General features: G+C 44.6%; 1 protein-coding gene across 4 annotated transcripts in view; it reads right to left on the bottom strand.

Moving 5' to 3' along the window:
• Nucleotides 1–846: 846 nt before the first annotated feature.
• The window catches only part of adarb1b (adenosine deaminase RNA specific B1b), a 101,377-nt gene continuing 77,194 nt past the window's right edge, over nt 847–25,029 (bottom strand). For 3 of the 4 annotated variants that reach the window (XM_076747333.1, XM_076747334.1, XM_076747332.1), the window contains 9 exons: nt 19,893–19,967; nt 15,820–16,745; nt 13,483–13,597; nt 12,438–12,606; nt 12,115–12,266; nt 11,329–11,497; nt 7,456–7,637; nt 5,026–5,204; nt 847–4,179 (listed from right to left, as the gene is read on the bottom strand). In XM_076747333.1, the coding sequence (XP_076603448.1) occupies nt 4,003–4,179; nt 5,026–5,204; nt 7,456–7,637; nt 11,329–11,497; nt 12,115–12,266; nt 12,438–12,606; nt 13,483–13,597; nt 15,820–16,745; nt 19,893–19,920 (2,097 nt within the window). In that variant the 5' untranslated portion in view covers nt 19,921–19,967 and the 3' untranslated portion in view covers nt 847–4,002. Of the gene's footprint in view, nt 4,180–5,025; nt 5,205–7,455; nt 7,638–11,328; nt 11,498–12,114; nt 12,267–12,437; nt 12,607–13,482; nt 13,598–15,819; nt 16,792–19,892; nt 19,968–25,029 lie in introns of all 4 variants that reach the window. The other variant, XM_076747335.1, reaches the window with a different exon arrangement.

Genomic DNA, 25,029 nt, shown 5'->3' with positions numbered 1-25,029 from the left:
GTTTTACTCAGAAGATGCGAGATCCTGAAGTTCTTGTCAAAGCTTTTTGTTGATGCTATGTTACATTTCTTAACTTCCCCGACGTGTCAGTTCCATTTTATGCTACTTTATACTTCTACTACCCCACATTTCAGAGGGAAATATTCTTCTTTCACCCCGTTTTGACAGCTTTAGCTAACAGCAGTTTTCAGAATAAGATTTTACATACAAAACTCTGGATAAAATATAAAATACAACACATTATTAAGGATTAGAAAGGCAGTCTAGCTGGGCTTCTTGTCTTTTAAGACACTTCTCCACTCTGAAATTCTGGTTTTACTTAATAATCATTTAAGGTCCAAAGAAGCAAAAGGCTGCTTATCCACTGATGCATCAACATTAAGACTCTAATAAAGTATTAATAGTGATGTGTCACGCTGAAAGAGGCAGAATAAGCACTTTTCCTTTTATACTTCAAGTACATTTTCACTGATACTGCTTCTGTACGTGTAGGGTTTGAGTGTTTTTTCATTGTTGTGTTTGTACTTTGGACGCGTGACGCCGCTCACATCACCGTCCTCACAGCAACGGCTAGTTCAGCAGAGCAGTGTGACTGGAGAGAAAGGCATTTATTCTGTGTGATGCTTCTCATAAATGATTCATCTTACAATAAAATCTCTCTTGGTAATGCGGCCTGAGAGCATGATCAGACGATGATGCAATTAATTTCATCCTTTAAGCATTTAAAGCATCGTATATGAACCATTAAGTGTGCAAATTTCTATTTTTTTTTTCCATTCCTTGTAAGGACACAGAGACAGACACACTCACAACACGGTAAGAAAGAATGCCAACCATGTGCAAAAGTAAACTAAGAACTCTTTTATTCTTTTTTGTTCATTTTATATATCTATCTTTAGCTGTTTTTTTTTTTTTCTACTCGAGTCCTTTAAAAGTTTGTCATCATGCTAGGTGCAGCTTCAGTGTTTGGTAGTACATGCAAGGTCGTGGGTTCTGTTGGTGGCGGTTTTTCACACATCGGACAACTGGAGAGAGGGAGAACGGGAAAGCGCTGGCTCTGGAACCCCGAGTGGACCGACACTGACCACCCTGGGGTCGCCCCCGGCCAAAAGAACCAAAACAACGAAAAAGACCCTGCAGGTGCAGCTGCAGAGGGTGGGGGCACCGACCATCATCGAGGATTCACAAAGGGTTAAGCAGAAGCAGTTCAGTTCTTGCTGTGATAGTTGCCATCCAATCCGGGGACGGTTTTATATCATGACATCATCATTTGACATCTTTAGTGCAGTCAAAAGAAAAATAAAAGTCTAGAAGCAGGCAGTCTCTTTAGGGGGAAATATACAAAAAAAAAAAAAGAAAAGAAAAAAATCCTCAGACAGCTTTGGAGAGAGAGAAGAAGAAGACAGGAGAACAAAGAGCGGAGGAGCAGCGGGGGAGGGAAACCATTCAGACTCCTGTGTGTGATGGAGCAACATTAAAGGAGACATCAGGAGTATTGCTTGTGACTTTGGTCTGGGTCTATTCGTCTGCGGGTGGGGGCACTGGATCGCCACAGTTACTTATTTTTTTAGAACCAAATTTCAAGGTTTCTACCTTTAAGTCAACTCTGGCAGATTCCCTTTTCCTGCTTTTCTAATACTGACTCATAAAACAACCGACTAGAAGTAAAAAAGGTACATATATGACATCGCCCGTGCCAGCTGGTGGATGCCACTCGGAGCTGAGGCACCTTACAGTGCATATTCTTTTAGACGTTGGTGGCTACAATGGGGATGAATCATGTTAACCCCGGCAGTGTTAGTGCCATGCTTTATGGTGCCCGGTGAGTCACAGAGAACCACTGATACTTAGGAACATTAACATCGTCACAATCCCAGGAAGAGGGAGAGAGTTCAGTTTTTAGGATGGGATGAAATGATTGTACGTGGAACAGATTTAGTCATTTTTGTCGTTCCTTATATACACAGAACTACGATACTGCAGCGATAATGATTGCAGGTCACAATATACAAGTGGCCACCGACAGCTACAGGTGCACTAAAGAAGCCTGACAATTCAATTTCCCCCACACTGAATGGAATACATAGTTTTTTGTACAAATCAAAGGTACATTATTCAGTGGGTTTAGAAAAAAAAAAAAAACAGTAAAGGGTCGATTTTAAAAAAAGTGAGGATTTAAAAAGAAATCTCTGTAAGGAAAAAAGGAGGGCAGAAACACACATGGACATCATCATCTTTGGTGAAGATTCCACAGAGTATGCTAAAAGACGTCTGAGCACACACACAGCTCTCGCTCGCTCACACACACACACACACACTCAAACACACACACTTCCTACAGCTGGGAGGAGGAACTCGCTGCAGTTACTTGGAAACACATCCTCATTTACAGATTTTAAAACACGAGGACATTCATGCACGCGGGGTGCAAAAGATGGCAGGTCAGTTCACGGAGGTCGTCTACGCGGCTAACGTGTTTCTGTAGATGCAGAAGAGAGGACGACGGAAGTGACATCACACTGCGATGCGTTTGGGTGCGACCCACCGGTAGAGTTTGTCAGACATGAGCACAGAACATGACGGCATGTTGCTTCACGGTTCCTCAAACGGAGTCATGTGGAGGGATTACAGCTCGTTTGCACTTCAACTATGACTGCAGGCCGGCGTAATGTGACATGCAGTGAATGTAAATCACTGCACGTGGCACCGCAGCGCATCGACCACGTCTTCTATTAATAGTTCATCCATCATGGAGCCCTGCCACAAAGTTACAAGATCTGAGAGGTCTGTTGATGCCAACTCTGCTTTCACTGCAGGATTATCCCCCAATTCTCAAATGCCCAGTCTCACGAAAAACAACAACAACAACAACAACAACAAAAAGGTCCCTGTCCCTCCCCTTAAAACAAACAAACAATCACAAGAAATCTACAAAATAGAGACAAAGATTGAAAGCTGCCTGTGGAGGAAGATGCTGGCATTCATTCAAAATCATTCACTGACGGAAGCTCTCCACCACGTGTTCTGCTCTGTAGGCCTCCCACTTCAGTTCCCATGCAAAGCCATGGCTTAGATCAAGGAAAAATACAACGTGCAGCACCTCCCAAAGCTTGTCCCAAGACCCAGGCGAGGGGAGGAGTCGGGGGGTGTGACCGCGCCCCCCCCGCCCCCCATGGTTTAAATATGGAATGAGTGACAGAAAATAACTTACAGAACAGATGAATGAATGAATGTACAGGACATAAAGATCTACACAGCTGCGACTCCTGGCCTGATATTCTCTGCGCTCAGTGAATCAAACAGGACCACGACATTTAGTAACATTTTCATCTTTAATACAGGGGCTATGAACATGTAGTCTCATCTAAGGAACGGACCAAAGAACACACATTAAATGTTATAGAACTATCTTCTGTTCAGCACTAGATTTACATCCTGGAGATTTATGCAGTTTTAAATTAAAGTTCATCATAGTCATTCATTTTTTTTTTTTAGGTCCATACACATTGGTTTTAGTTATCAAAGATCCTGTGTTTCTAGGCTACATTTCACCCTACACTGGCTACACTCACTGACGGAGAAAACAGGCAGAGCTGTGTGATTTCACCTTCCACGTCTACGGCGTGAAAACATGACCTCTACGGGAAACATAAACAACTGAGCGGCGTAAAAACCGTGGATTCCAGTTTAAAAACAGAACAGACGAGCAGATGGAAAAACCCCATCCACTAAAATCAGAATAAAAGGACAAAAATCAACATGATGAGAGAAGACATGGTCTGGCTGAGGTCCTCTGAGGAATGAGAATGATGAGCGACGGATGGTTTGTGAAACTATGCACGTTTAATTTCCACGAGTACAAAGTGCACGTGCGTGCCGACACATGGGACGGAGGTAAGTGTCTCTGTGGGCTGGTTGTTTATAGGGGGCTCTCTTGCTTTCAGGCCTGGGTCAGGGGGGAAAGAGTGGGGGGTTTAGGAATCCCTTGGTCCCTTGACTCCCTCAGGAGCTGAGGGTGAACTGGTCTTGCTCGATGGGCTTTTTGACCCAGGCCCCGAGGCCGGCCTTGTGGAAGGCCTTGATGAGCGCCTGCTTGGCAGAGTGGTACTCTGTGGCTGCCTGCTTGGCTTCATGGTAGGAGCTGGGCTTGAGCATCTTGATCCACAAAATGGACGACAGCTGAAAGGGAGACAGAAAAACCCAAAAGGTGAATGAGCCATCATGTCCAGATAATAAAACCAGAAGGGCGCTCTGGAAGAGGACACCTCCGGAAACTGTCCGCTCCTTCGTGACATGCAAATCTGCAAGTGCAACCATCATGTAAATCTGGATTTATTTCCAAAAGTGACACAAGTGATGTTACAGATGTACCGCCTCTCCCATGAAAACACTGTCCGGAGTCTCACTGGTCCCCGTGGCTGTGTTTTGTCATTGTATATCTTTACTACCATCCACTGGATTTTAAGGTGTTTGACATTTATTCCGACAGGGCCAAATGTTCAAAAAATAATTTGAGTGTCTGCCTCGTGATTCGGATTCACTCCAGAATTTAACGGGTTCTTCCTTGGCCAAGCTGCACCCTTCCACCAAGTTTCATGAAAATCAAGCCAGGAGTGTTTCCAAAATCCTGCTGACAAACAGACAAACAAACCAAACTGGCGGAGGAAGAAATAAGAAAGCCAGCGTATAAATTCAACCAGCACGATTCTACTGGCTCTAATTTTAGGGTTTGTTTTCCCAGACGTGAGCGTCTGACCCGCAGTGCCAGTAATGAATGTTAACGACCATCATGCTGCTGCTGGGATTCAATGTCGAGTTTGACCTAAGTGATGCCAAACAGTAACTCCAACTCTGCTCCCCGTCCAGCTCTTCAAGGAGGCAACATTTTAAACTGAGCTGTTCTCCAGACGTATGACTGACTCAAACCAGTAAAATGGGAGGAAAACAACAGAAAGCAGCCCACAACGGTGAATAGAGTCAAGCATCAAACCACTTAATGGATACGCAGGTTTATGGTTTACTCACCTTGGAGTGGAGGCGCACCCAGCGGCTGTAGAGGGCGTTCTTGCAGAGGCGTGAAGGCCGACCCATGTCGTCCTTGCCTGTGGTTGCATTGATCACCTCCAGGGCCTGGTCACCCACCGTCCAGTTCACGCTGAAGCTGGGCGCCTTGCCTGGCTGCCTGGCCTCTGCGTTACTTATACCTGGAATCAAAACCAGCGCGGGTCAGAGACTCAGCAGGCCAAACATCATCGCTGTCCAGAGAAAACCAAGCGTCTCCTCATTCAGTGATTTTACATTTTTCAGGTGTTCCTTTGTGGAAGTACTGAATTAAACATTTTTAGAGCCCTTTGCCAACATTAAGACCCTCAAAACATAAAAAATGGCTTCGAGCCTCCAAGTGGAACAGTGTCAGTAATAAGATAATTATTTTCTTTCTCCTTCTTCCAAAGATTCTGTGGGAGACCCACAGGAACGTATCAAAGGTATCCAAAGCTGGCAGCCCATTCCTTCAAATGACAGCTGCTCCCACCGCTCGAACATCTTGAAATAGCAAGTTTCTTCTTTGCTGTTTTTTTTTTTTTTTTGTTGTTGTCCGACTGAGTGGAGACAAAATACCGTCCACTCAGGGGGACTCGGAGGTCTCAGCCAGCTCTCTCCCAGCACGCTACAGAGCATTGATCTCCACTGTATCTGAAGTATAAATGGCTGATATATGGATGCCATAAATCCTGGTGTCTCGCTCTGTGTGTGTGTGTGTGTGTGTGTGTGTGTGTGTGTGTGTGTGTGTGTGTGTGTGTGTGTGTGTGTATTAAGCTCCTTGGTTCCATTTGGCAGCACTTATGGCAGAAGATGATTTAAAGGGGATGAAATCCTCAGTGCTCTAACGCCACAGTGCTTCACCGCTAAAAACTCTCTAAAGCGGAAAAGGTTAATAACCCCCTACAATTATCTCCTTTACCCGCCATTTAGAGAGCAACCAGAGAGGAGGAGCAGGGGGAGCAGGGGGAGCTGCGAACAGCTCCAGGACATGTGATGTGATGTCTGTTCTCAAAGGAGTGACCACGGCGTCACTTCGCCCGTTTGGATCCGAGCGCTGAAGTAGTGTGAGGAATGGATTAAACGGTTTGTGCTCTAAATTAAGCTGCAAATGTTAGCATGTCCAGCTAATTAGCTTACTGACCACAGCAGTAACTGATACTTTCTTTGTAGTGTTACAGGTTATGTTAAAAAAGCGCCTTTTATAACTGGAACATCCACTGTGCAGCATTTCCTCACAGCGTGGAGGCCGATCCTGGAGGCTATCGGGGGGCACTAAGGGGGCATGACTTGAAGTGCAAACAGACTTTTCAACCTCCCAGTGTTTCCAAGTGGTATTACTGTTGGTGTCGCTCCTGAGAGCCCAAAAACTACCAAAAACAGAGGACACAGCGCACTTGCTTCCAGATTTCTGTTCAGAAACGATCAATATCACGATCATGAAGCACGTTCACTGAAGAGGTAACGTGAAGTTATCATAATTTTATATGGAGTAATGAAATAGTTTGAGTATTACTTTGTGTAAACTACAGCAGAGGCTGGTGTCGGGGTGGAGGAGGAGCAGAAGAAAACATTAGGAGGAAAAGCCTGAGTTCATTCATTCATTTAATCCATGATGGAGAAATGGAAGCAGAGAGAAACGGAGCCAGCCAGACTGGATCGCCTCCATTTCCCAGGAGATCGCACCTGGTGGCAGACAGCGAGGCTTATGGGGAACCAATCTGAACGCTGATGGTGTCGTTATTCTGTAGCCCTTCTGTTATCCAATCAACACTTAATAATAATTATACAGTAAAGAGGAAGAGGAAGAAGAGTGGGATAGAAATGAAAGGTCAGGAAGTGAGTGTCCATGACAGACGTTTAAATGATGAAGAGGAGCCGCATGTGTTTTATATGAAGACGTTTGGTAAACGCAGCATTCTGCTTGCAGGGAAACTGTTCATGCTCAAATTATTCGTCCTCCAAAGGACCAGGAGACAAAGACTGAATGCCGCGTCTAAAAAAGGAAAGTCAAAAAAAAAAAAGAAAAGAAATGTGGGTCTGGGTCTGCACGGCCTTTTGAAAAGGTCAAGCCAATGCTGAAAATTTACAAAAAATGATAAAGCTATTCAAATTCCACAGGAACTAGGTAAATGTCAGCTCAGATCAAACAGAGGAGAAAAGCAATAACTGTCTTCCTGCCGCGGACTGACCGGCGAGGTGGATGAATGTGTTTACTGTTTAAGATTACCGTCTGTCTGTTTGATATCCACACGGCAAGACAAACAAGACGGCCCCCTCGAGACGTGAAAATGTGAGCACGATCGCTGTATTCCTTCAGCCTGAGCTCTTATTAACTTAAAATTGCAGTGTCTTTCAGCACTTCTGTGTCTCCTCTTATTTCCCCAAACACTCCACATCAAAGCAGGCACTGACCGCTGAGCAGGGGCCTGTTGAGGGTGAACTGCTGGGGCAGGTCCTCGATGTCTGCGATGCGCTGGTACATGGCCCTGGAGAGGTGGTCGGCGTGGTAAAGGCTGCCGAGGATGATGCTGGAGAAGTAGATTGGCTCTGTGAAGTAGCTCATCAAAGAGCCCTGGATGCCCACCACGTTCCACCTGCAGAGGGAACGCACACACACACATCAGAGAGCGTGGAGGCGGAGCTCATTTGGCGGCAAAGTGTCATTTAAAACAGATATTTGTGGTAATTATAAATAATATTAAGCTCAAATCAAATCAGACCAAACCAAAAACTTTATTCACTTTTATAAATATCAGAAAACATCAATAAATTTCCCAAAAAGTTGGGACATAGTGTAAAATTTGTTTGCGACGTGTGACTCCACATGAACCATTAAAGCGCCACGATAAGCAAACGAAGCTCGGGAGCAGCTGATTACAACCACAGCAGACACCACCTTTCCTTCCCATATTTTCTCCTGTCAGCTCCTCATCGTGCTAATCACGAAAATATGACTTTCAAGGGAAGATGTGGTGAAATGATTGCAATCAGCCTAAAAAGTGCTCGCTGGATGGGCTTCAAACCAAACACCAGCGTTCACTAGAGACCGAATATATGAAGAAATATGATAATGTGGTACGAGCGTAAGTGAACATCCGACAGCATGAGGGAAATATATTCATCCATAACCAGCCAGTGCACAAATCTAGCACACACGAAAACCCACAATCCTACACTTGTGTACACTCTCGGGCATCCAATTTCATTTTCTACAAACTCGTGTGTGTTTCTATGCTGTGTCATTAGCCGTCGCTCCCCAGTCCCTTTCCCATTGACATGCTCTGTGAGGCATCTTCAGACAGAGAGAGGGGGAGAGACAGTGAGGGCTGAGAAAATGGGAGAGGAAAAGGAGGAAGATGAGAGAGACCGGGGAGGAAAACCAGAGTGAAGATGACGGGGGGATATTTCTTGTTGCCAACAAATTCCATGAAAAAAATAAAGCCCCAAACCACCTATGAGTTTTTCAGCGTCTCAAGCCGAAGCCCATCCGTTCCTGAGACGCAAATCTTTAAAAACAGGTCACGACTCCACGGCGTTGTTCGTTAAAACAGCCGAAATTGGACAACGACAGAGCTCCTGATACATGGATGACAATTTACACTTTGATACTTTATACTACTGCCATATGTGTACTGTACATACATTCTACTCCAATGGCTCCACCTGCTTACTCACATGGTTACTTACTATTTACAACCTGTTCACATCTCAGTGTATATATGTTCATCTGTTCATAAGCTGTTTGTCCGTGTATCAGTGTGTTCATGTGCACACGTGTCCACAGCCTCTTCTCATTATGTATATACATTCACCACAGTACTGCACAACCTGCTTACTTTACTGTGTATGCATCTAACTGTCATTCACCTTAAGACCACAGGTGTCAGCTGTTGACCACAGCATCATAGTTCATTTTGTAATTAGATTATATCCCTTTATTTTAGCAGCTGCACTATTTCAAGTCTTAGATTCTACTTTAGATTTTGTGATGTTTCTTCATACATTGGAGTGCTGAAGGAAGCCCGACATCGAAGAATTTCAATGCCAATGAAATGCTTCATTGAAACTGTAGAAACTTGGCTGTGTGAGGCTTCGTCTCCACTGGAAACATTAGCTGTTAGTAGATCGACTCATCGCTGGTTTTGGTCTTTTTATTGGATTTGTTGGTAGCAAGAAATATATTGATTATCACGAACTCTGTCCCCTAAAAAACTTCTCAAAAACAAGAAGCTGACTGTGATGATTCTCATTCTTCCTTTGACTTCAGGCAGTCTGTTTGAGAGTGTGTGAAATTACCAACACGGACCCAGAACAATGAGGAATATGCAAGCATGAGACCCCAGGCTATTACAGGGGACCATTGTTTCCATATGCAATATTCTCTGTGTGTATATGTGTGTGAGGGAGTGCGTGATGTTGTGTGTGAAACTGAGGTGGGTGGGGGTGGGGGGGCGCAAATGAAATCTCCGAACTCATGGCTGCGAGCAGTAAAGCACACATTCAGCACAGTCAAACAGCCTTATAATATTCTGTGCCGTGCAGGGTTACACAAACACATCCGAAAACACTCGAAAAGGACACACACGGCGTGTCAGAGGAACCGCGAAGACGCAAGCACACGATCCCCGTCATGTTTTCAGACGCATTCAATTTCATTCCCGTCAAACATCTCTGTGTTTCTTTGTGTTATCTTAGTCAATAACATGCTCTGCGTGCGCACACACACTCTCACACACACACACACACACACACACACACACACACACACACACACACAGGGGAACAGGGTCAGAAGAAGTCAGAAGGTCCGCTGTAATCAGCTGTTAAAGAAATAACAACATGAGGCAGCAGGACAAACAGAACTAAGCCATAATCGCTAGCTTTGCCTGTTTGCTAATGAGCTCATTCAATAGCCGGGCGCAGCAGACTCTCAGGCAGAGGACGGCCTGTTCTCCCTGAAGCCGTGGGGCTGGGCGTGTAATCAAAGCCAAAATGAGAGGAGAGGAAACAACGCGTGCGCAGGGAACATTACGGGCATGGTCAACGCGCGCCAGTCAGTTGCTGTATTAAATAGCAGCCCTGCGGCTAACAATCACTCACAAGAGGACAGAAGCAGGTGGGCAGCACATTTCTCACCTGGCTAATAGCTGTATCATGAGAGGGCAGAGTGAGAAGCCTTTCCAAGTCTTTTCTTCACAGCGGAAGAGACATAGTCATAACACAAATCCCTTATCTCAACTGTAAAGGGTTAATGTTCTGACGCTCTGCATCAACTCTGTGTCAACTTTAAAATATCTCCTGTTTTTCCTTGTTATCTAGTAAAGCTTGGGCAGAAATAACCCACATGACTAAGTGTACGCTCTCCAGCCTATTTTGCCCTCTACTGACTTGGATCGCTCCACTTTGGACAACCACACAAATTCTGAATCACTAGTGGCGGCAGTGACACGCCGAAGAGGCAACAAGACTTCTCACACGGCGCAAACAGCATTCGCCACACACTCGACATCTCGCTCATCAAACACACACTCGGCATTCAATCACTCTGTGCGATCAGGCAAGGTATTACGATCCTGGACGCGGGAGGAGGAAGAGGAGGAGGAGGAGGAGGCGGAGGAGAAAAAAAAAGCTGCTCATGAGAAGAGTTATGGAGAAGTTTTATCGTTCATCACAGGGGAGGCACAGTGTTGCCTTGAACATGGACAGAGACTAAGGATGCGATGATCCGCCAGTAAAAATGCCCCAGGGACAGAGGATCCATCAATTTAGATTGTCCCTGACACTCCCCGAAGAAAATGATGGACTTGAAATGACAAATCGAGGATATAATGCAATTCATCGCAGTATGAATAAATAAAATGCATAAAAAGAGCATCATGAAACAAGGCTAAATGTGCTTTCTGTATAAAATTACCACAAGAGTACGAAGCATGTTTAGTTGCTGTATATGAAGCAAACACACTTTTGGATGGATTAAACAAAACAAGATGCAAAATGTGTGAATTAACGAGTTTTGGAGGTGCTGGTGGGTGGATGTGCTTTCGCACAGCGCCAGGCTAGCTGTTTCCCCCTCTTTCCAGTCTTTATGCTAAGCTAAGCTAACGGGCTGCTGGCTTCATATTCAGCACACACAGACAAAAAAGTAGCATCAATCCTGTCATCTGACTCTCGACAAGAAAGTTAACAAACATATTTCACAAAAGGTATGTAGTTACATATAGACATACAGTTATAATGAATATGAAGTATAATATAAACCACAAACTGTCTGCGGTAACAAATTACCTTGCGATCTTGTCACTGCAGGACATGGTGAGTAACCTCTCCCCCTGCAGGACCCCGTCCCAGGTCTGGATGGTGTTGCTGGACCTGACAGGGATGGTGCCCTCGCCCGACTCAATTTTTGTCCGTAACTGTCCCCGTGCTTTCCGGTTGGGATGTCGGTCTCCTTGGTCTGAGCGAGACAGGAAAGAGCATAAAAGCATAAAAGTGAAGCAGGAATCACAAACTAATCCGACTGGTCTGTAAAACAATGTCACGTACAATCGGAACATGAGGAAACAGAGAAAGAAAAGGAAGCGAAAATGGCTTCCACAAAAGCATGACCTATTATTTATTATTATGTTATCAATGTTTTCTGCTGTTCCACCAGCAGGCGCCATCTATTCAGTGACTAATTGAATGTGGCTGCTTTCTATTCAGTCTGCCATGTGCAACGGAAAACACTTTGACAAGAGTAAGAGGGAGGTTAATCAGACAGACAGTGTGTGTAGGCCGGGTGGGAGAAAGACTGATAGAGACAGACAGCGAATGACAAAAAGCTCTAATTACTACAGTCTTGTTTAAATGTGTCTCTAATGCGTATTTGGACACCGGAGTAAAAATTCTAATTAAATGAAACCGAGCATGAGCGGGAGGAAAACCTACAAATTCAATTAAATAAAAAACACTGTTGCTGAAACTGAATCGTGAACTAAGATGAGGCCGCATTGAAAACGCGTCGGCTGAGCTGAGGAGGCCGGGCGCGAGGCGGCGAGGCCGGGCGCGAGGCGGCGAGGCGACGCTCGGTACCTTCCACTCCGGCCTCGTGCGGAGAGAAGATCCTGGCGTCTCCGCAGGGCGAGGTGCTGATGTAGAGGTGGAACTGCACGTTGTCCTTTAACCTGTAGCCTCCCTTCTCGCACTGCACAAATATCGACTTCTGGTGGTCCTCCTTGTTGTTGCTGCGATGACAGACAAATGGCAGATTTAACGCGGGGCTAACAGGCGGCACATTTTTCATTATAGCTCACTTAGCTGGACTTAAAATGAGTGGAATTAGATCCAGTAAAGGGCGACATATATGTGCGTCATTAGGTTGTCGATACAAGCACACACGTGCGCCGTCCACTGACCTGAGGAAGAACTCCAGCTGAGTGTAGAGGTACCTGATGAGCGAGCGTCGGGCGATTATCTCAGCGTGGCAGTCGTTGAGAGCGAGGCCGCGGTCGCTCATGTACTCACCGTTGATGCATTTGGTTCCCGTGGAGACGCAAATGACCTGTGCTTCCTTCACATCTGTCCCTGTGGAGGGCAGAGGGAACAAAGACATGTACATGTGCTCACGTCTCACCGCGGTCCTCGTCTGACCCTGCAGAGTCATATAACCTGGTAGGTTGCTGCAGCCTGTTCACTGTGCAGAGGAGAAGGCTGTTTTCACATCCATCTGCTGCAGGGGGAAAAGCTTCTCTGAGCTAATCTGAAATCCCAGTTTAACACGAGCACCTACAAGCATGATTTTGTCATATCACATCACTAAACTGAGCTCAGAAGCCAGATGTGGTCCAGTATGCTACTTACACGAGGGCCATGTGCAAACTTGAAGCCTCCAGAACGCAACATTTGAGGATTTATTTTTCAGTGAAAGCAGGAGACATCGCATGTCCAACAGTTTCATTTTTGAAAAATATTTGACTATTCAAAGCTTGTGGATTATTCAGCAGGCAAAAAGTGGATGATGTTATTTAAAGAGCAGACAAAAATGATTCTTCAAAGGGGAGTCTGGAGGAGATCTTCAACTACAGCATGAATCACAATTCATAAAAACACGTAAAATCTTAATTTAGTGTGTCAAGCAAAGAGTGAGGTATAAAATAGCAAAGGATGGAAATGCTCAAGAGTAAAATACCTAAAATTTGCACCTAAATACAGCATTTGAGTAAATGTTTTTAGTTAAATTCCCTGACTGATGAACAGAAAACAAAACTGTGTGTGTTGTTTGACTCATAAATGTTGAACATGCTGCAAAATAGGCCATTAATCTATGAGGAAACATCAACTCAACACTGAATCTTGTCAACTTTGCTCCACGAGTCTTGCAGCCTGAATTTTCCTGCGAATAACACTTGAAAATTGCTTGTCAGTGCGTCTGCTGCGAGCATAAAAGCAACCCGACTCTACCTGTTGTCATGACCACCCCTGCTAGGACTTTCCGTCGTGCATGGGGGGAGGTGAAGTTGTCTGTCAACTCACTGAACTTATCCACCACCAGGCGAGAGACGGCGTCAGCCAGAACCTGGAAACACACACACACACGCACACACACACACGCACACACACACACACACACACGCACACACATGCACGCAAGCACACAAACACAAGCTTGTGTCAGATATGTCAGCTTACAAAGCACGTCTGATGTTATCCTCCCCTAGAGCACCATGTACCTGTCACAGTGCTCGCATTCAGCTCCAAACAAGAGTCAGAGCGTTGAAACGGCAACAAGTGAAAGTAGGTTGACCCCCTGAGGTACACCTAACCGTCTTTCAAGCGTCGCTGTTTGAGTTTGGCATGACAGTTATAATTTACCGTCTCCCCTCTGACGGCGAATCACACGGAGCAAAAGCCGAACGAGTAAACCCGAGCAACAGACGCGAACAAAGGTTTGTCGACGCTCCACGAGGTTTAAAGCTGCAGCCTAAACTCTGGGGGGAAACCTCGAGTGAACTTCACACATCTTTTGTTCTTGGACAGCCATCTCCTCTCGCAGGCTCTTTATCCACCGCTAATGTGATGGAAAATGACGACGACCAAGAGGAGAGACGACGGCTGGATGACCACAAATTAAAGAGATTAGTCCTATATTACTTCCCTGCTACTCCGGAGTCACCCACTCGAAGCCACATCATTTGAATTTCGAATGTCAAGGTCGTCTATGGTGCAGAAATGACTGTTAATCTCCAGGAGAACAATGAAGTGGAAGATCTGATCGCTCGGACAAAAAGCACATACATCCAAAAAATGTTTCCACTGAGGAATGACTTAAAAGAAGACTTGCTTTCCTTGTTTAAACACGTTTTCGATGGTTTGAGCGTCAACAAAACCAGCTCAAACTACAAAATGGCAAAACTAAAGTTAACATGTTTTGCGCAACAGCAGTGGACTCCAACCATTTTCCCCCATTAGTTCCATGCCAGATGGAAACAGGCTGCAGAAATTAAATACCAAGACAGAGAATTGATAGAGCAATTAGTGGGGGCGCTATCATTAAAATGGGGTTCTTGTCGAATAAATCAGTTGACAAGAGGAGAGAGTGGGTACAGGAACAGAAAAGGCTTTGGGGAGGGGACTGTTGACAGTGTGTTGTGCTGATTAGCTTTGCAGGCGGCGTTATCTCTCGTCGCACACTGGCATGGCTCCGACAGTCACCTCTGCAGTGGCATCAAAAGCAACCACCTGCCCTTAGTCCCTGCACACCTGATGTGAGTGAGGTTTTGATGATAACCTGTGAGAACAGCACAGTTTGACAGGGGGAGCAGCTTGGAGTGGCAACCCAAAGGTCAAATCCAGGGGACGTCCGTACTAGACTATTAAAGACTACTAATTTACCAAATTATACTATGATATAATCTGAACATATTGGAATAAGTTCATTAGACAGAGGAGCGTATTTCATCCGAACACTTCTATCTAGAGAGATGTAAGATATGCATCAGGCACTGGCATCTTCATTATCTGCCATGACAGTGATTATCTGGATCCAGTGTTAGTGTTACAGCTCCACGCACTTCAAAAACCCCCTCCCAGTCTCAATCTTTGTGATTTTAAGTTCTGTCATGTTTGACTCTCCCCCTTAAATTCTAATTACAAGTCTACTGATGACTGAGAAGGTCAGTTAAATGAGCCACTGACAGCTTTAATGAAGGCAGAAATGACAAAATGACGTGTCTGATATGCCACTGCAGCCTTTTGAAAGGAAGGTAAAAAAGGTAGAGATAAAAAAAAAAGTGCTGTTACTGAACAAAATAAAAGTAAATCCTTCAACTTTGTTGCTTCCAGTGGTTAATGTTATGGTGTCTAGAATTTCCTAAAACCTGAAAGGTCATTCTATCTAAAATTCATTAACCCATATTCAAAAAAGTGAAGCAGGGTCGTGCACATTTTTAATTATAAGGGTACTCTGATGAGCTCAGTCTTTTTCAACTACTGCCAACAGATCTGTATTATGACTTTCACAGGCATGATGCATTCCATAAAACTTGATAGATGTTGTAACTCAAGAGCAAGAGAAAAGATTTATTTGGCTTATTAAATTAAAAATGATGAGGCCATTCAAAATAATTCACAGTTTCGTGGTCTGACGTTGAGTCAACCTGACAATTCCTGACAGAAAGCACGTGGGCGATGCAACTCGTGGTGGACATCTTGGCCAAATAAATTAGATGGGTGAGTTTCTGTTCTGGTCTGGTCAGATTCTCTGAGTATGACAATGGATGAAGAAAATAAATGTCTTACCTGGGGTAGGTGAAGCTGCAATCCCTCTCTTGGTATGGGTTGCCGGGATGGTGTCTGGTCTAGCTGCATGTTGAAGAGAGCTGAGAGGGCGGCCTGCGCTGCCCGAGCTTTAGCCAACTTCTTGTTGCGCCCTGAGCCTTCAAACGTCTGTGCATCCACCGTTACTGACATCACAAAATTCTTGGCATGACTCTCCCCGCTCTCTGAGACAAAGTCATATTTGAGGCCTGGCCTGAGCTCATTGAGGATCATGACTGGGTTTTTGCCACTGGAGGGCGAGCTGAATGCTGATGGAGGGGGCAATGGGGCCTGGGCAAGGTTGCTGCCAGGTGGTGTGGGCAGTGGGTACTCCCCTAGTGAGTTTAAGGAGCTGCTACCATTAGAGCCTAGATAGAAGGATTCTTCAGGTGCGGCTGGTGTCTCAAAGCCATTGAAGAGCATATCTGGGAAGTCAGCTTGGTCAGATGTAAAGTCTGTGTTGACGGTCAATGTTCGACCCATGGCCAGGTGTGCCTCAGAGGCATTGGGGAACTGGACGAAGGAACGCAGCGCTTTCTCAGCTGCGTTTAGTTTAGCCTTCTTCTTAGTCGGGCCCATGCCCTCAAACATCTGTCCATTGACCTCCACAGTCATGACAAAAACTGGCGCGTGGACCGGTCCCGTTTGAGACAGCAGTTTGTACTGAAGACCCGGTTTGATTTCGTTCAACTGCATCAGGGCATTCTTTGGCAGGACTGGCCCTGGTGTTTTCTTGCGCTTCTTGGCGCGGAACTTCGAGTGTGTGTGTCCATTGTTTCCCTCTTCTAGGGGACGCTTTCGACTGCCCAGGCCGCTTCCATTGGGGAGCTGTTCAGCCACTCCCACCCCGTCTTTGCAGGACACGTTGTCCAGGTTTCGGTTTTCCTTAACATCGGTGCTGCTCGAACCTGCGGTGCCCAGAAAGAGTAACTTACAACGCCTTCGTTGCAGGATCTTGTAAATGCAAAATTTATAGATTCCTTTATCACTCTTTGGAACTGAACCAATGATTTGTGTTCCTTTAAGAAAGCAAGAGAAGCAGACTTTTCATTTGATTGAACATACTCATCTAGAGTCTATTGGTATTAATAAAAATAGTAGAATAGCATCAGTACATCCACTGTCCGTAAAGATACGCCGAGTTCTTTTAGATGTACCTTTGTTAACATTCAAAACAGGAATTTTTTGGACTATATTTTTGCTAAATGGTATTTAACTTTGAAATTAACCTCTCAATGTACCTTCATAATAAAGCTATAGTTCTGGTGGCTTGTTATTCTTATGTTCAGAGTAAAGTGGGAGAAATATATTTTCAAGTAAAACAACAACTGTACGTTTTTCCGTTGCACAGTGTTATGGATCTCAAACATCAATGCACACAAATATGAGCTCACATATCAACACTCAACATAGACGCTTGCACGCACACAGAGCTGTTTCGCATCCACTCTATCAATTTCTAATCGCCTGAGTGCCTTCAAAGAAATTAGGTACATTTTAAGTGTTCAGTTTCAAACTGCAGGCTCTGAAATATACTGTACTGGGGAACACATATCACTGAATCCAGTTAGCAAAGTGGATGGAATATTGGCAAAAATTTTCATTTATAACATCCTTCAGCAAAGGCTTGATAGGTTACTCCTTGCGGTACTCAGGAGAAAGAGAGGCCGCAGTGTGCATGAGTGGGATTGTAGGTTGGGTTGAGGGAGTGCAGGGAGGAGTGCAGGGGGAGGAGCTGAGGACCAGGCAAACAGGAGAATACATCAAAGAGGCAGAAGGAGAAGACTCCACCTACTGCAGGATCCTAAAGGCTTGACTGGTGACACGGTGGGAGGTTAAAATGCTGTTTACCCGTTTTTTTTTGTTTTGTTTTTTTTTTACATGAGATTTTGAAAAGAATGACTGTCGTATTTGAAATGAGGAAAATCTGAATTCAGAATCTGTTTCTAATGAGGTGCCATTCATAAGACCCTGCGCCTCTGAGATCCCCCCCATGGAGCTTGTCAGAGAACACAGTGTTTCAGGTTGCAAAATGTACTGACATGCCGTCACCATCTGCATACTACAACTGACACGTCTAAAGGCAAGAAAAAAAGACACTTATTCCTAAGATCAAGAACACAAACTGCACATCCTTCTATTTATGAGCATATCTGCACTGAAAACATGCCATATCTTTTGGTGTATGCGTGCATTCTGCAAACTGCTGTTAGAGTTTTGCAAATGAACAAGGGAAAGGAGGGACAGCGTAAATGTGCACATTAGTAGCCAAGAAGAGCTTTTACCTATTAAAATGGTGTTGGTTAAACAACCTTTAACCACAACAGACACTGCAGCATTCGGCTGTGGTGGATAATGAGGACTTGGACTCTCATTCTGACTGAATTATCTACAAAATACACAGCACATAGCACTGCAGCTTCTTAGGTTTTGTGGTAATGGATAAAATGCATAGAACAATCTACTGGAAATGTGGGGATTGCCAGTGAATTTAATGCTTAATATCCTTAAATATACACATTTAGGTAGCAATCAGAGCCTCTCCTAAAACAGCTATACTGGTGGAGTATCCACTGAAAACTCATGCATGCTGCACAGACAAGTAAAGAGAATATCACGGCATACAGGAGAAAAAAAAACAAAAAACAAAAACTGGAGCTCTCTTTCTCCGTTTCAAAACGTCATTGTCAAAAATCATTCAACACATTTAAACTTCCTCTAAAGGGTTAAAATTGACACCATTCATTTTATGGTATAATAACTTTTTGCAGGATGATGGATATCCAGCAGCACTCCAGAGCCGAAGACCAGATCAGAGGACGAAAGCCGTAAAGCAGCAGCCATGACACCATGCACTGAAATATGGCACATGCATGCAGTTGTGGTCATTATCAAGCCGGCGTCTGTGTAATCAGCACCCATTAGTTATGCAAAGACAAAAGATCCGGTATGCTTGGATCTTTCAGAGCTTGGATCCCCTGTGAGGGCTGCATGAACCAAATAACTCAGACAAAAAAAAAAAAAAAAAAGTCTTTTATCTCGACTTCATTTTAAGTGCAACTTGTTTGTTGGACTTTTGATTCGGGATGATTCAAGGGATTAAAGAATTTCAAGAACTGCTAAGGTTGTCACATAAAAGTTAAAAATGATTTCATGTTTTCCTCTGGTGTTCCCCTGGTATTAAAGAAACGGGCTTGCGCGAGCTTGGACTCTGTTTTATCTTCAAATACATCTTCTGAGGCTTCGGAGGCTTTGAAAGACAACAAAGACTATTTTGCAACTGTGCTCATTTGACTTAACACAGAACAACATGCTTCTCCTCAGAGCAAAAACACTGAGTACGACACCCCGACGAGACGAGTTCATGTGTGTCGCAGGTTAGAGCGCCGCCACGATGACAGCTCTCTTTGAATGTGAGCTCAGAATTGTTAAGGTGTGAGGAAACACATTCAATCATGTCTTTCCGTGCCGTCTGAGGCTCACTTACTGAGTTCAAACCAAAATGTCTAATTAAAGTTCAATAAGCTGGAGTGGAGAGGATTTTCTAAAGAGAGAAATGGAGGTAGAGGGAATCTGTAATATGACCTGAAGCCTCTCAGATGTAATGATTAGTTCTTCCCTAAAAAGTTTCTGCAAAATCTGAGGCGTGTATTTGTGTGTATGCACTGCTCTGCGTCGTGGTTCAAGTGAGGACGAAAGCTCCCGTCATGCTCACGGAGGGGCAACTGAATGAGAATAAAACTGGCAACACAACAGATACCAACAGTGTTTTCTGGGTTTTCATACAGATTTTTTTTTTTTTTAGGTTGATCACGTTTTGCACGTTACATCATTTTATAAAATGTAGGTTAAGGATGCTGATACTTGCATAATATAAGTGAGTAAAATGTGTTCACACTGATTACACATCAGAGGACAGGAGGACATATGGGGGGGGGCATGCAGGCAGAACGGAGGGAAACAAAAATACAGGCAGACATTTATAAGTAAAGACCAGCTATTTCTCAGACTGGAAGACAGGCTGGAAAAACGGAGAAAAACCAGAGTCGACTCACTCATATTCTCCTCCTCATCCACATCCATGGTGACGGGTTTGTTCTGACCTGAGAGCGGCCTCGCCCCCACTGCACCTGGAGATCAGAAGACAAGAGGGAGGCCTGCGTAAGCGTGGACGGTCATACGCGTGCAGGGAAACAGACTTTAAGACCAAGAGTGGCTACAAGTGATGAAAAATTTCTTGATGCTCCAGGCAGCAAGTGCACACAGAGGAAAATGCACATATTGTACTGCCCATGATGTCGGAATATAAATATTCAGAGACTGAGAGATATCAAGGTGAGAGGGGAGGCCAGCGCTGACAGGCCTTAATAGCAGGAGCAGTCTATTGTGACTTTTATATCCCTCCGATTAGACCTCATTTCCCCCTGCCTGCTGAGAGATATACAGCTAGTGACATGGCCAAGTTACTCCACTGCACACACACGACTTATCCCAAGGTGGAAAGTGCGATTAAAGCTCCATTAAGCAATATTTTTCACACTAACACAGAATCAAATGATTTCATGCAATCTGAGATGCTCTCTGATGCTGCCAATTACGCTGACAGAGAACAACCAACTCTGAGGCGATACGCTTTTCTTCTCCTTTCTGCGACCGGCTCTGTTTTAACATTTCATACGGTGGAATCCAAAGCAGCAAATGAGCGGCTCGTTAAGGAAGCCAAACATGCAGTAAGACTTTCCCAGCCATCCTGGAACTTTTGGACAGTGTTTGATAGGATTAGCCAACAATGAATGTCAGCTTCATCTACGTGAAACGCCAAGGGGTCAAAACCAAAGACAAGCCCGATTCCAAAAAGCTGGGACACTGTGTGAAACACACATGAACCAGAATGTTAAATCATTACTGCTCATCCTTCTACACTCAGTTGAAAACAGTCCAAAGACCATATGTCTGATGTTTTACCTTGGGTTGGGAGAGGAGCAACAAGGAAAGAGAAAGTTGTGAAATGATCCAAAAACACCAGTTTGGAACATCCCACATGTTCCACAGCTAATTAATAACAAGTTTGGGCAGTTGGACAAAACTATTGCCTGTCTGTGATTGGCTGAGGCATCACCGAATGACGGAGGGCTGCGGGGGCTGCACACACACCTGCATGGATACATTAGCCATCACTGTTTGTTGGCCAGTTGGAAAATTTGACATATCATATCAATTCCTGGCCACAGAGATGAGGAGGGGGCTACAGTGAGGTCTGTCTCCACAACCCCCAGCTGCTTCCAAACTTGTAGTCTTCAGCCTCAATGGAGATTTTGTGGAGCTCCCTCTGGAGCCACAAAACACTTTACACAACCTTTAGTGCTCCCTACGACCTGTAAACACATTTTATGCATTAATTTGGTTTAATTTGGTTTAATTTGGTTCCCCGTGAGTCTCTTTCATTCACAGCGCAATAGTTGACGACACTACAACAAAATCAAAGCACGACATTCAACAAATTGTTCAAACCACATGATTTGCATCAACCGTAAGTTTTACTTTTGATAATCATCTCAGCCTACAGGTCATCGATTTAACAATCTCCAAAAATATCCTTTCATAGAGGGGGGAAAGTCGTACCACTGGCTCATACTAAGCTGCTAATTAGAGAGCTAAAAGTTCGAAGAAAGCTGTAACTGCGTGACTTCCCCCATCAGTCTCCCCACCAACCACTTGAAAAGTCATAGCGCGACAAAAAAAATAGTGCTGAGAGCAGAGCAGATGAGCGCAGCCTTGATGAAACAGACTAACAGAGTAAGTTCGATGAGAGAACGGCAGAGTTAAAGAGGGAGAGAGGGGAGCGACAGAGAGAGGAGGAGAGAGATGGCATCATGATATAGAACAGATTGTGCTGATTGTACTCTCTCTCCACCCGTCTTCCATCAGTGCCCCCATTCCTCAGCCAGACACTTTCTTAAGCTAAACTAAATGGGCTAATTAATCTGGGCTAATGGTGGGTGACAGCAAATATGCTAGCACAATTATCACCCTATTAAAGATTCATATTCCAACCCATAATTGAAAATGAAAAGGTGGGGTGAAGGGAGGAAGGTGGGAGTAGGTCCACCAGAGTGGAAGATGAGAGTCATTTTTCTCAGGAGCCCCCGGCCCCCCAGACTCAAAACCAGATCTATACGCACGACCAGTCGCACCACTAACAGGCTGTTGCTCCTGCAGTGCACGATGCTGCACGAGTTCATGTTTCCAGGACGACTGAGCTGAACCTGAAGAGTTTCAACATCTTAATTTACTGTTTTACTTAATAAAAGAAATGAATTCAGTATTTCTACGTGTAAAGCTAAATATTAAACGAGGCCGAGGTTTTACTCTCATCCGTCTTCTTCCTCCAACACACACTGCTGCGTAGTCTAAACAGCATGCAACGCAAATGTGCCTGTCAGCTCTGATTTTCACATGAGACCGCCTCGGCCATAAATCTGTGACTATTCCTGAAATCAGGTGCAATCACTGGGGAGAGCCGCACAAAGAATTCATAAAATGAGTGTGTGTTTGTGTGTGTGTGTGTGTGTGTTTTGAGGATGAATCTGGAGGTGCGCAGTCCTTCAGGGCTTCAGAAGAAGCTTCACTCTGCGGGGGTCAAAACAAAGCTTGTTTCTGATCCCGATTAAAATGACACCATTTGGTACAAACATGATCATCTCATGATCCACATTTAGCAATAATGGGATATATATGATGTTTACACCACAAGCCAAGAAAAGAGATCTTCAATGTTCTCTAAAGGTGCTTCAGCATTCTTCTTTTCAGGTCGGCCATTTTTGAACACTCAAGCCTGCAAAACTAATTTGGACATTTGCACGCCTGGAGATTTACAAGACACCGGTGAAAGCAAAGCCGGCTCCTTGATAGATTGTGGTATTGACCGTTTTTGAGCGCAAACAACCGAAAGAGCGGATTTAAAGTGAGTCACAAGCACCGACAGTGAGGGCCGCCGACTATCTCCCTCCATATGCATAAATGATACTGCGTCATCAAGTTGTGAGACGGCTTGGTTCCAGGTAATTCTGAGTGGACGCTAAGGGAGGCAGGGAAAAGAGAAAGATGAGAAAGAAGATGAAAAACCTCAAATTCAATCTGGCACGGTGAGAGGGACTGAGGGGAAATAAGGTGGTTTTGATTTGTCTCTCATCCCTCGCTTGCGCTGTGACAGAGCGATAGAGCTACGCCACCGTGGAGGGAGCACCAGCAGCGGCCAACTGATGGGAGGAGGTGGGGTGGAGCGAGGGGAAGAAAGGTAAAGGTGAGGGAAGAATAGAGGTTGAGGGAGATAGAAAATGCAATCCTATTCCAAGTAAAAGAGAATCATTATCTTCTCTAAAACAGAAGGCAATGGACAGATCTGCCCTTGGCAGGCTGCGGACGTCTCTAACAAACTGCCTATGAAGGCCAGCGGAGGAAGTCAGATTTTCCATCAAAAACATTTCAGAAAAAAACAAACTCTGAGGCCAGAGGCATAAATAATTAAAGAAATAATCTTGCTTGCATGAACAGATAACCTTTAATAGTTGAAAACATTTGAAAACGTTGACATCTACATTAGCAGCTTCTGTAGCTCTGCAGCCGGACGGTTACAAGCTCTACGGAAAAAACTTAGAATGTGACCTGTCATGCAAACAGAGCACAAAGCAAAAATTCACTGGAGTACAGAGCTGGAAGGATCATCGGTGCAGAGACGTAAAACGTGTTAGCGTTCGGGGCAGCATCGTCCTCTGATCTGCACGAGGCGCTGCATGTGACGTTTGCCCAAATTCACACAGCTGTTCAACCTGTCTCCGGCAAATGGTTCAAGTAATCAACAGGATGAATATCTTAAGAAACTTATGTGCAGAGCTACAGCCTCTAACCTCTTCTAGTTGCATGCTCTCTGCTGAGGCTGTGGTGCTCTTCAGCGTTTGGACGGGGCTGTCATTAGTCTCTGTAGTACCTTATCTACCTGACCTTTCACTGCAGGCGGTAAGGGACGGCTCTTAAAATGCTTCGGACACGGATCTGCTTCGATTGGGAGGGTAGCCTTTACAAAGTTCTTACCTGAACCCTGAACAACACTGAGTACCTCTTTTCAGTCTCCTGTGCTGCGTGAGAGTCCAGGTTTTTCTCTAAATTCAGCCTTTTTATTTGGGGGTTTTATTTGTGAAGCCAGTTTCATCCACATCACCTCCTGCTACTGTCACTGGCAGCTTCGCATTCTGGCTTTCATAAGACTGAATAGCTTTTTTTTTTTTACTTTGTAGTCTATAATGTGTTTTTCTGAGCAACTTGTTGTGTGGTGCAGGTTCCTCAGTATGAACGATCTTGGTTTATCTGTCTCAGTGGTAACAGACTGATTATCCTCTGGGACTGTGCTGTGCAGTATAACCCTCCTGATCTCATGCTGTGCACTGTGAACATCCCTCTGGCTCATGTCCACAGCACTGTTTATGCCTGTAGCCAGTAGCTTTTCCCCCTTTTGTTTCTGTTTATTCTTTGACCAGCCTGTCGACACACTGTGGTAGGATGCTGTAATTTTTCCCCCTTGCATCTCTAACGTGCCTTATCCCCTTTCTGCTGCACCATAGCTTTCATGTTTTATTCTTTGTCCACACCTTCTGCTTGTCCCTCCAATTTGCTCAGTTCCAATCTCATTTCCAAGAAGTGCCATCTCATTGTGTTTTGTATTTATGTAAATATTGAGAATTCAGCACATAATGCATCTGCCTTTACGTGGGCATCGACTGTTTATACGTTGACTTCCTGTGTACACCAGAACAACGGCGCTGGCACCACTGCAGTGCAAAAAGTTACAGAAGTCCACGTATTTCATTTAGAGGAGGCAACACCAACAAAAGGGACAGAAGTGGTGTAGTAGAAGTGTCATTTGTATCAGTGATAACATGGCAATTGGACCCCTGATGGAATGATGGCGTCTAATTGGTTCCTCGACAAGATGATAGCCTCTGATTGGTCAAACGGTAAACTCAAATTTCTGGTGTCATGACACGTAAAAGGTTTGCTCTTGGGTGTGATTATACAGACACTGGGGAGGGCACTCGGGCTTTGAAAACACTTATCTCCTTCACTTTTACTTTGGTCTTTCACCTTTCACTCAAGCTACGTGCTGTAATTGAAAACAAACATGTTTTTAAGAAAGCC

The sequence above is a fragment of the Chaetodon auriga genome, chromosome 13 (genome assembly GCF_051107435.1).
Source record: "Chaetodon auriga isolate fChaAug3 chromosome 13, fChaAug3.hap1, whole genome shotgun sequence".
Classification (NCBI taxonomy): domain Eukaryota; kingdom Metazoa; phylum Chordata; class Actinopteri; order Chaetodontiformes; family Chaetodontidae; genus Chaetodon; species Chaetodon auriga.
This window is presented reverse-complemented; position numbering and strand designations above follow the sequence as displayed.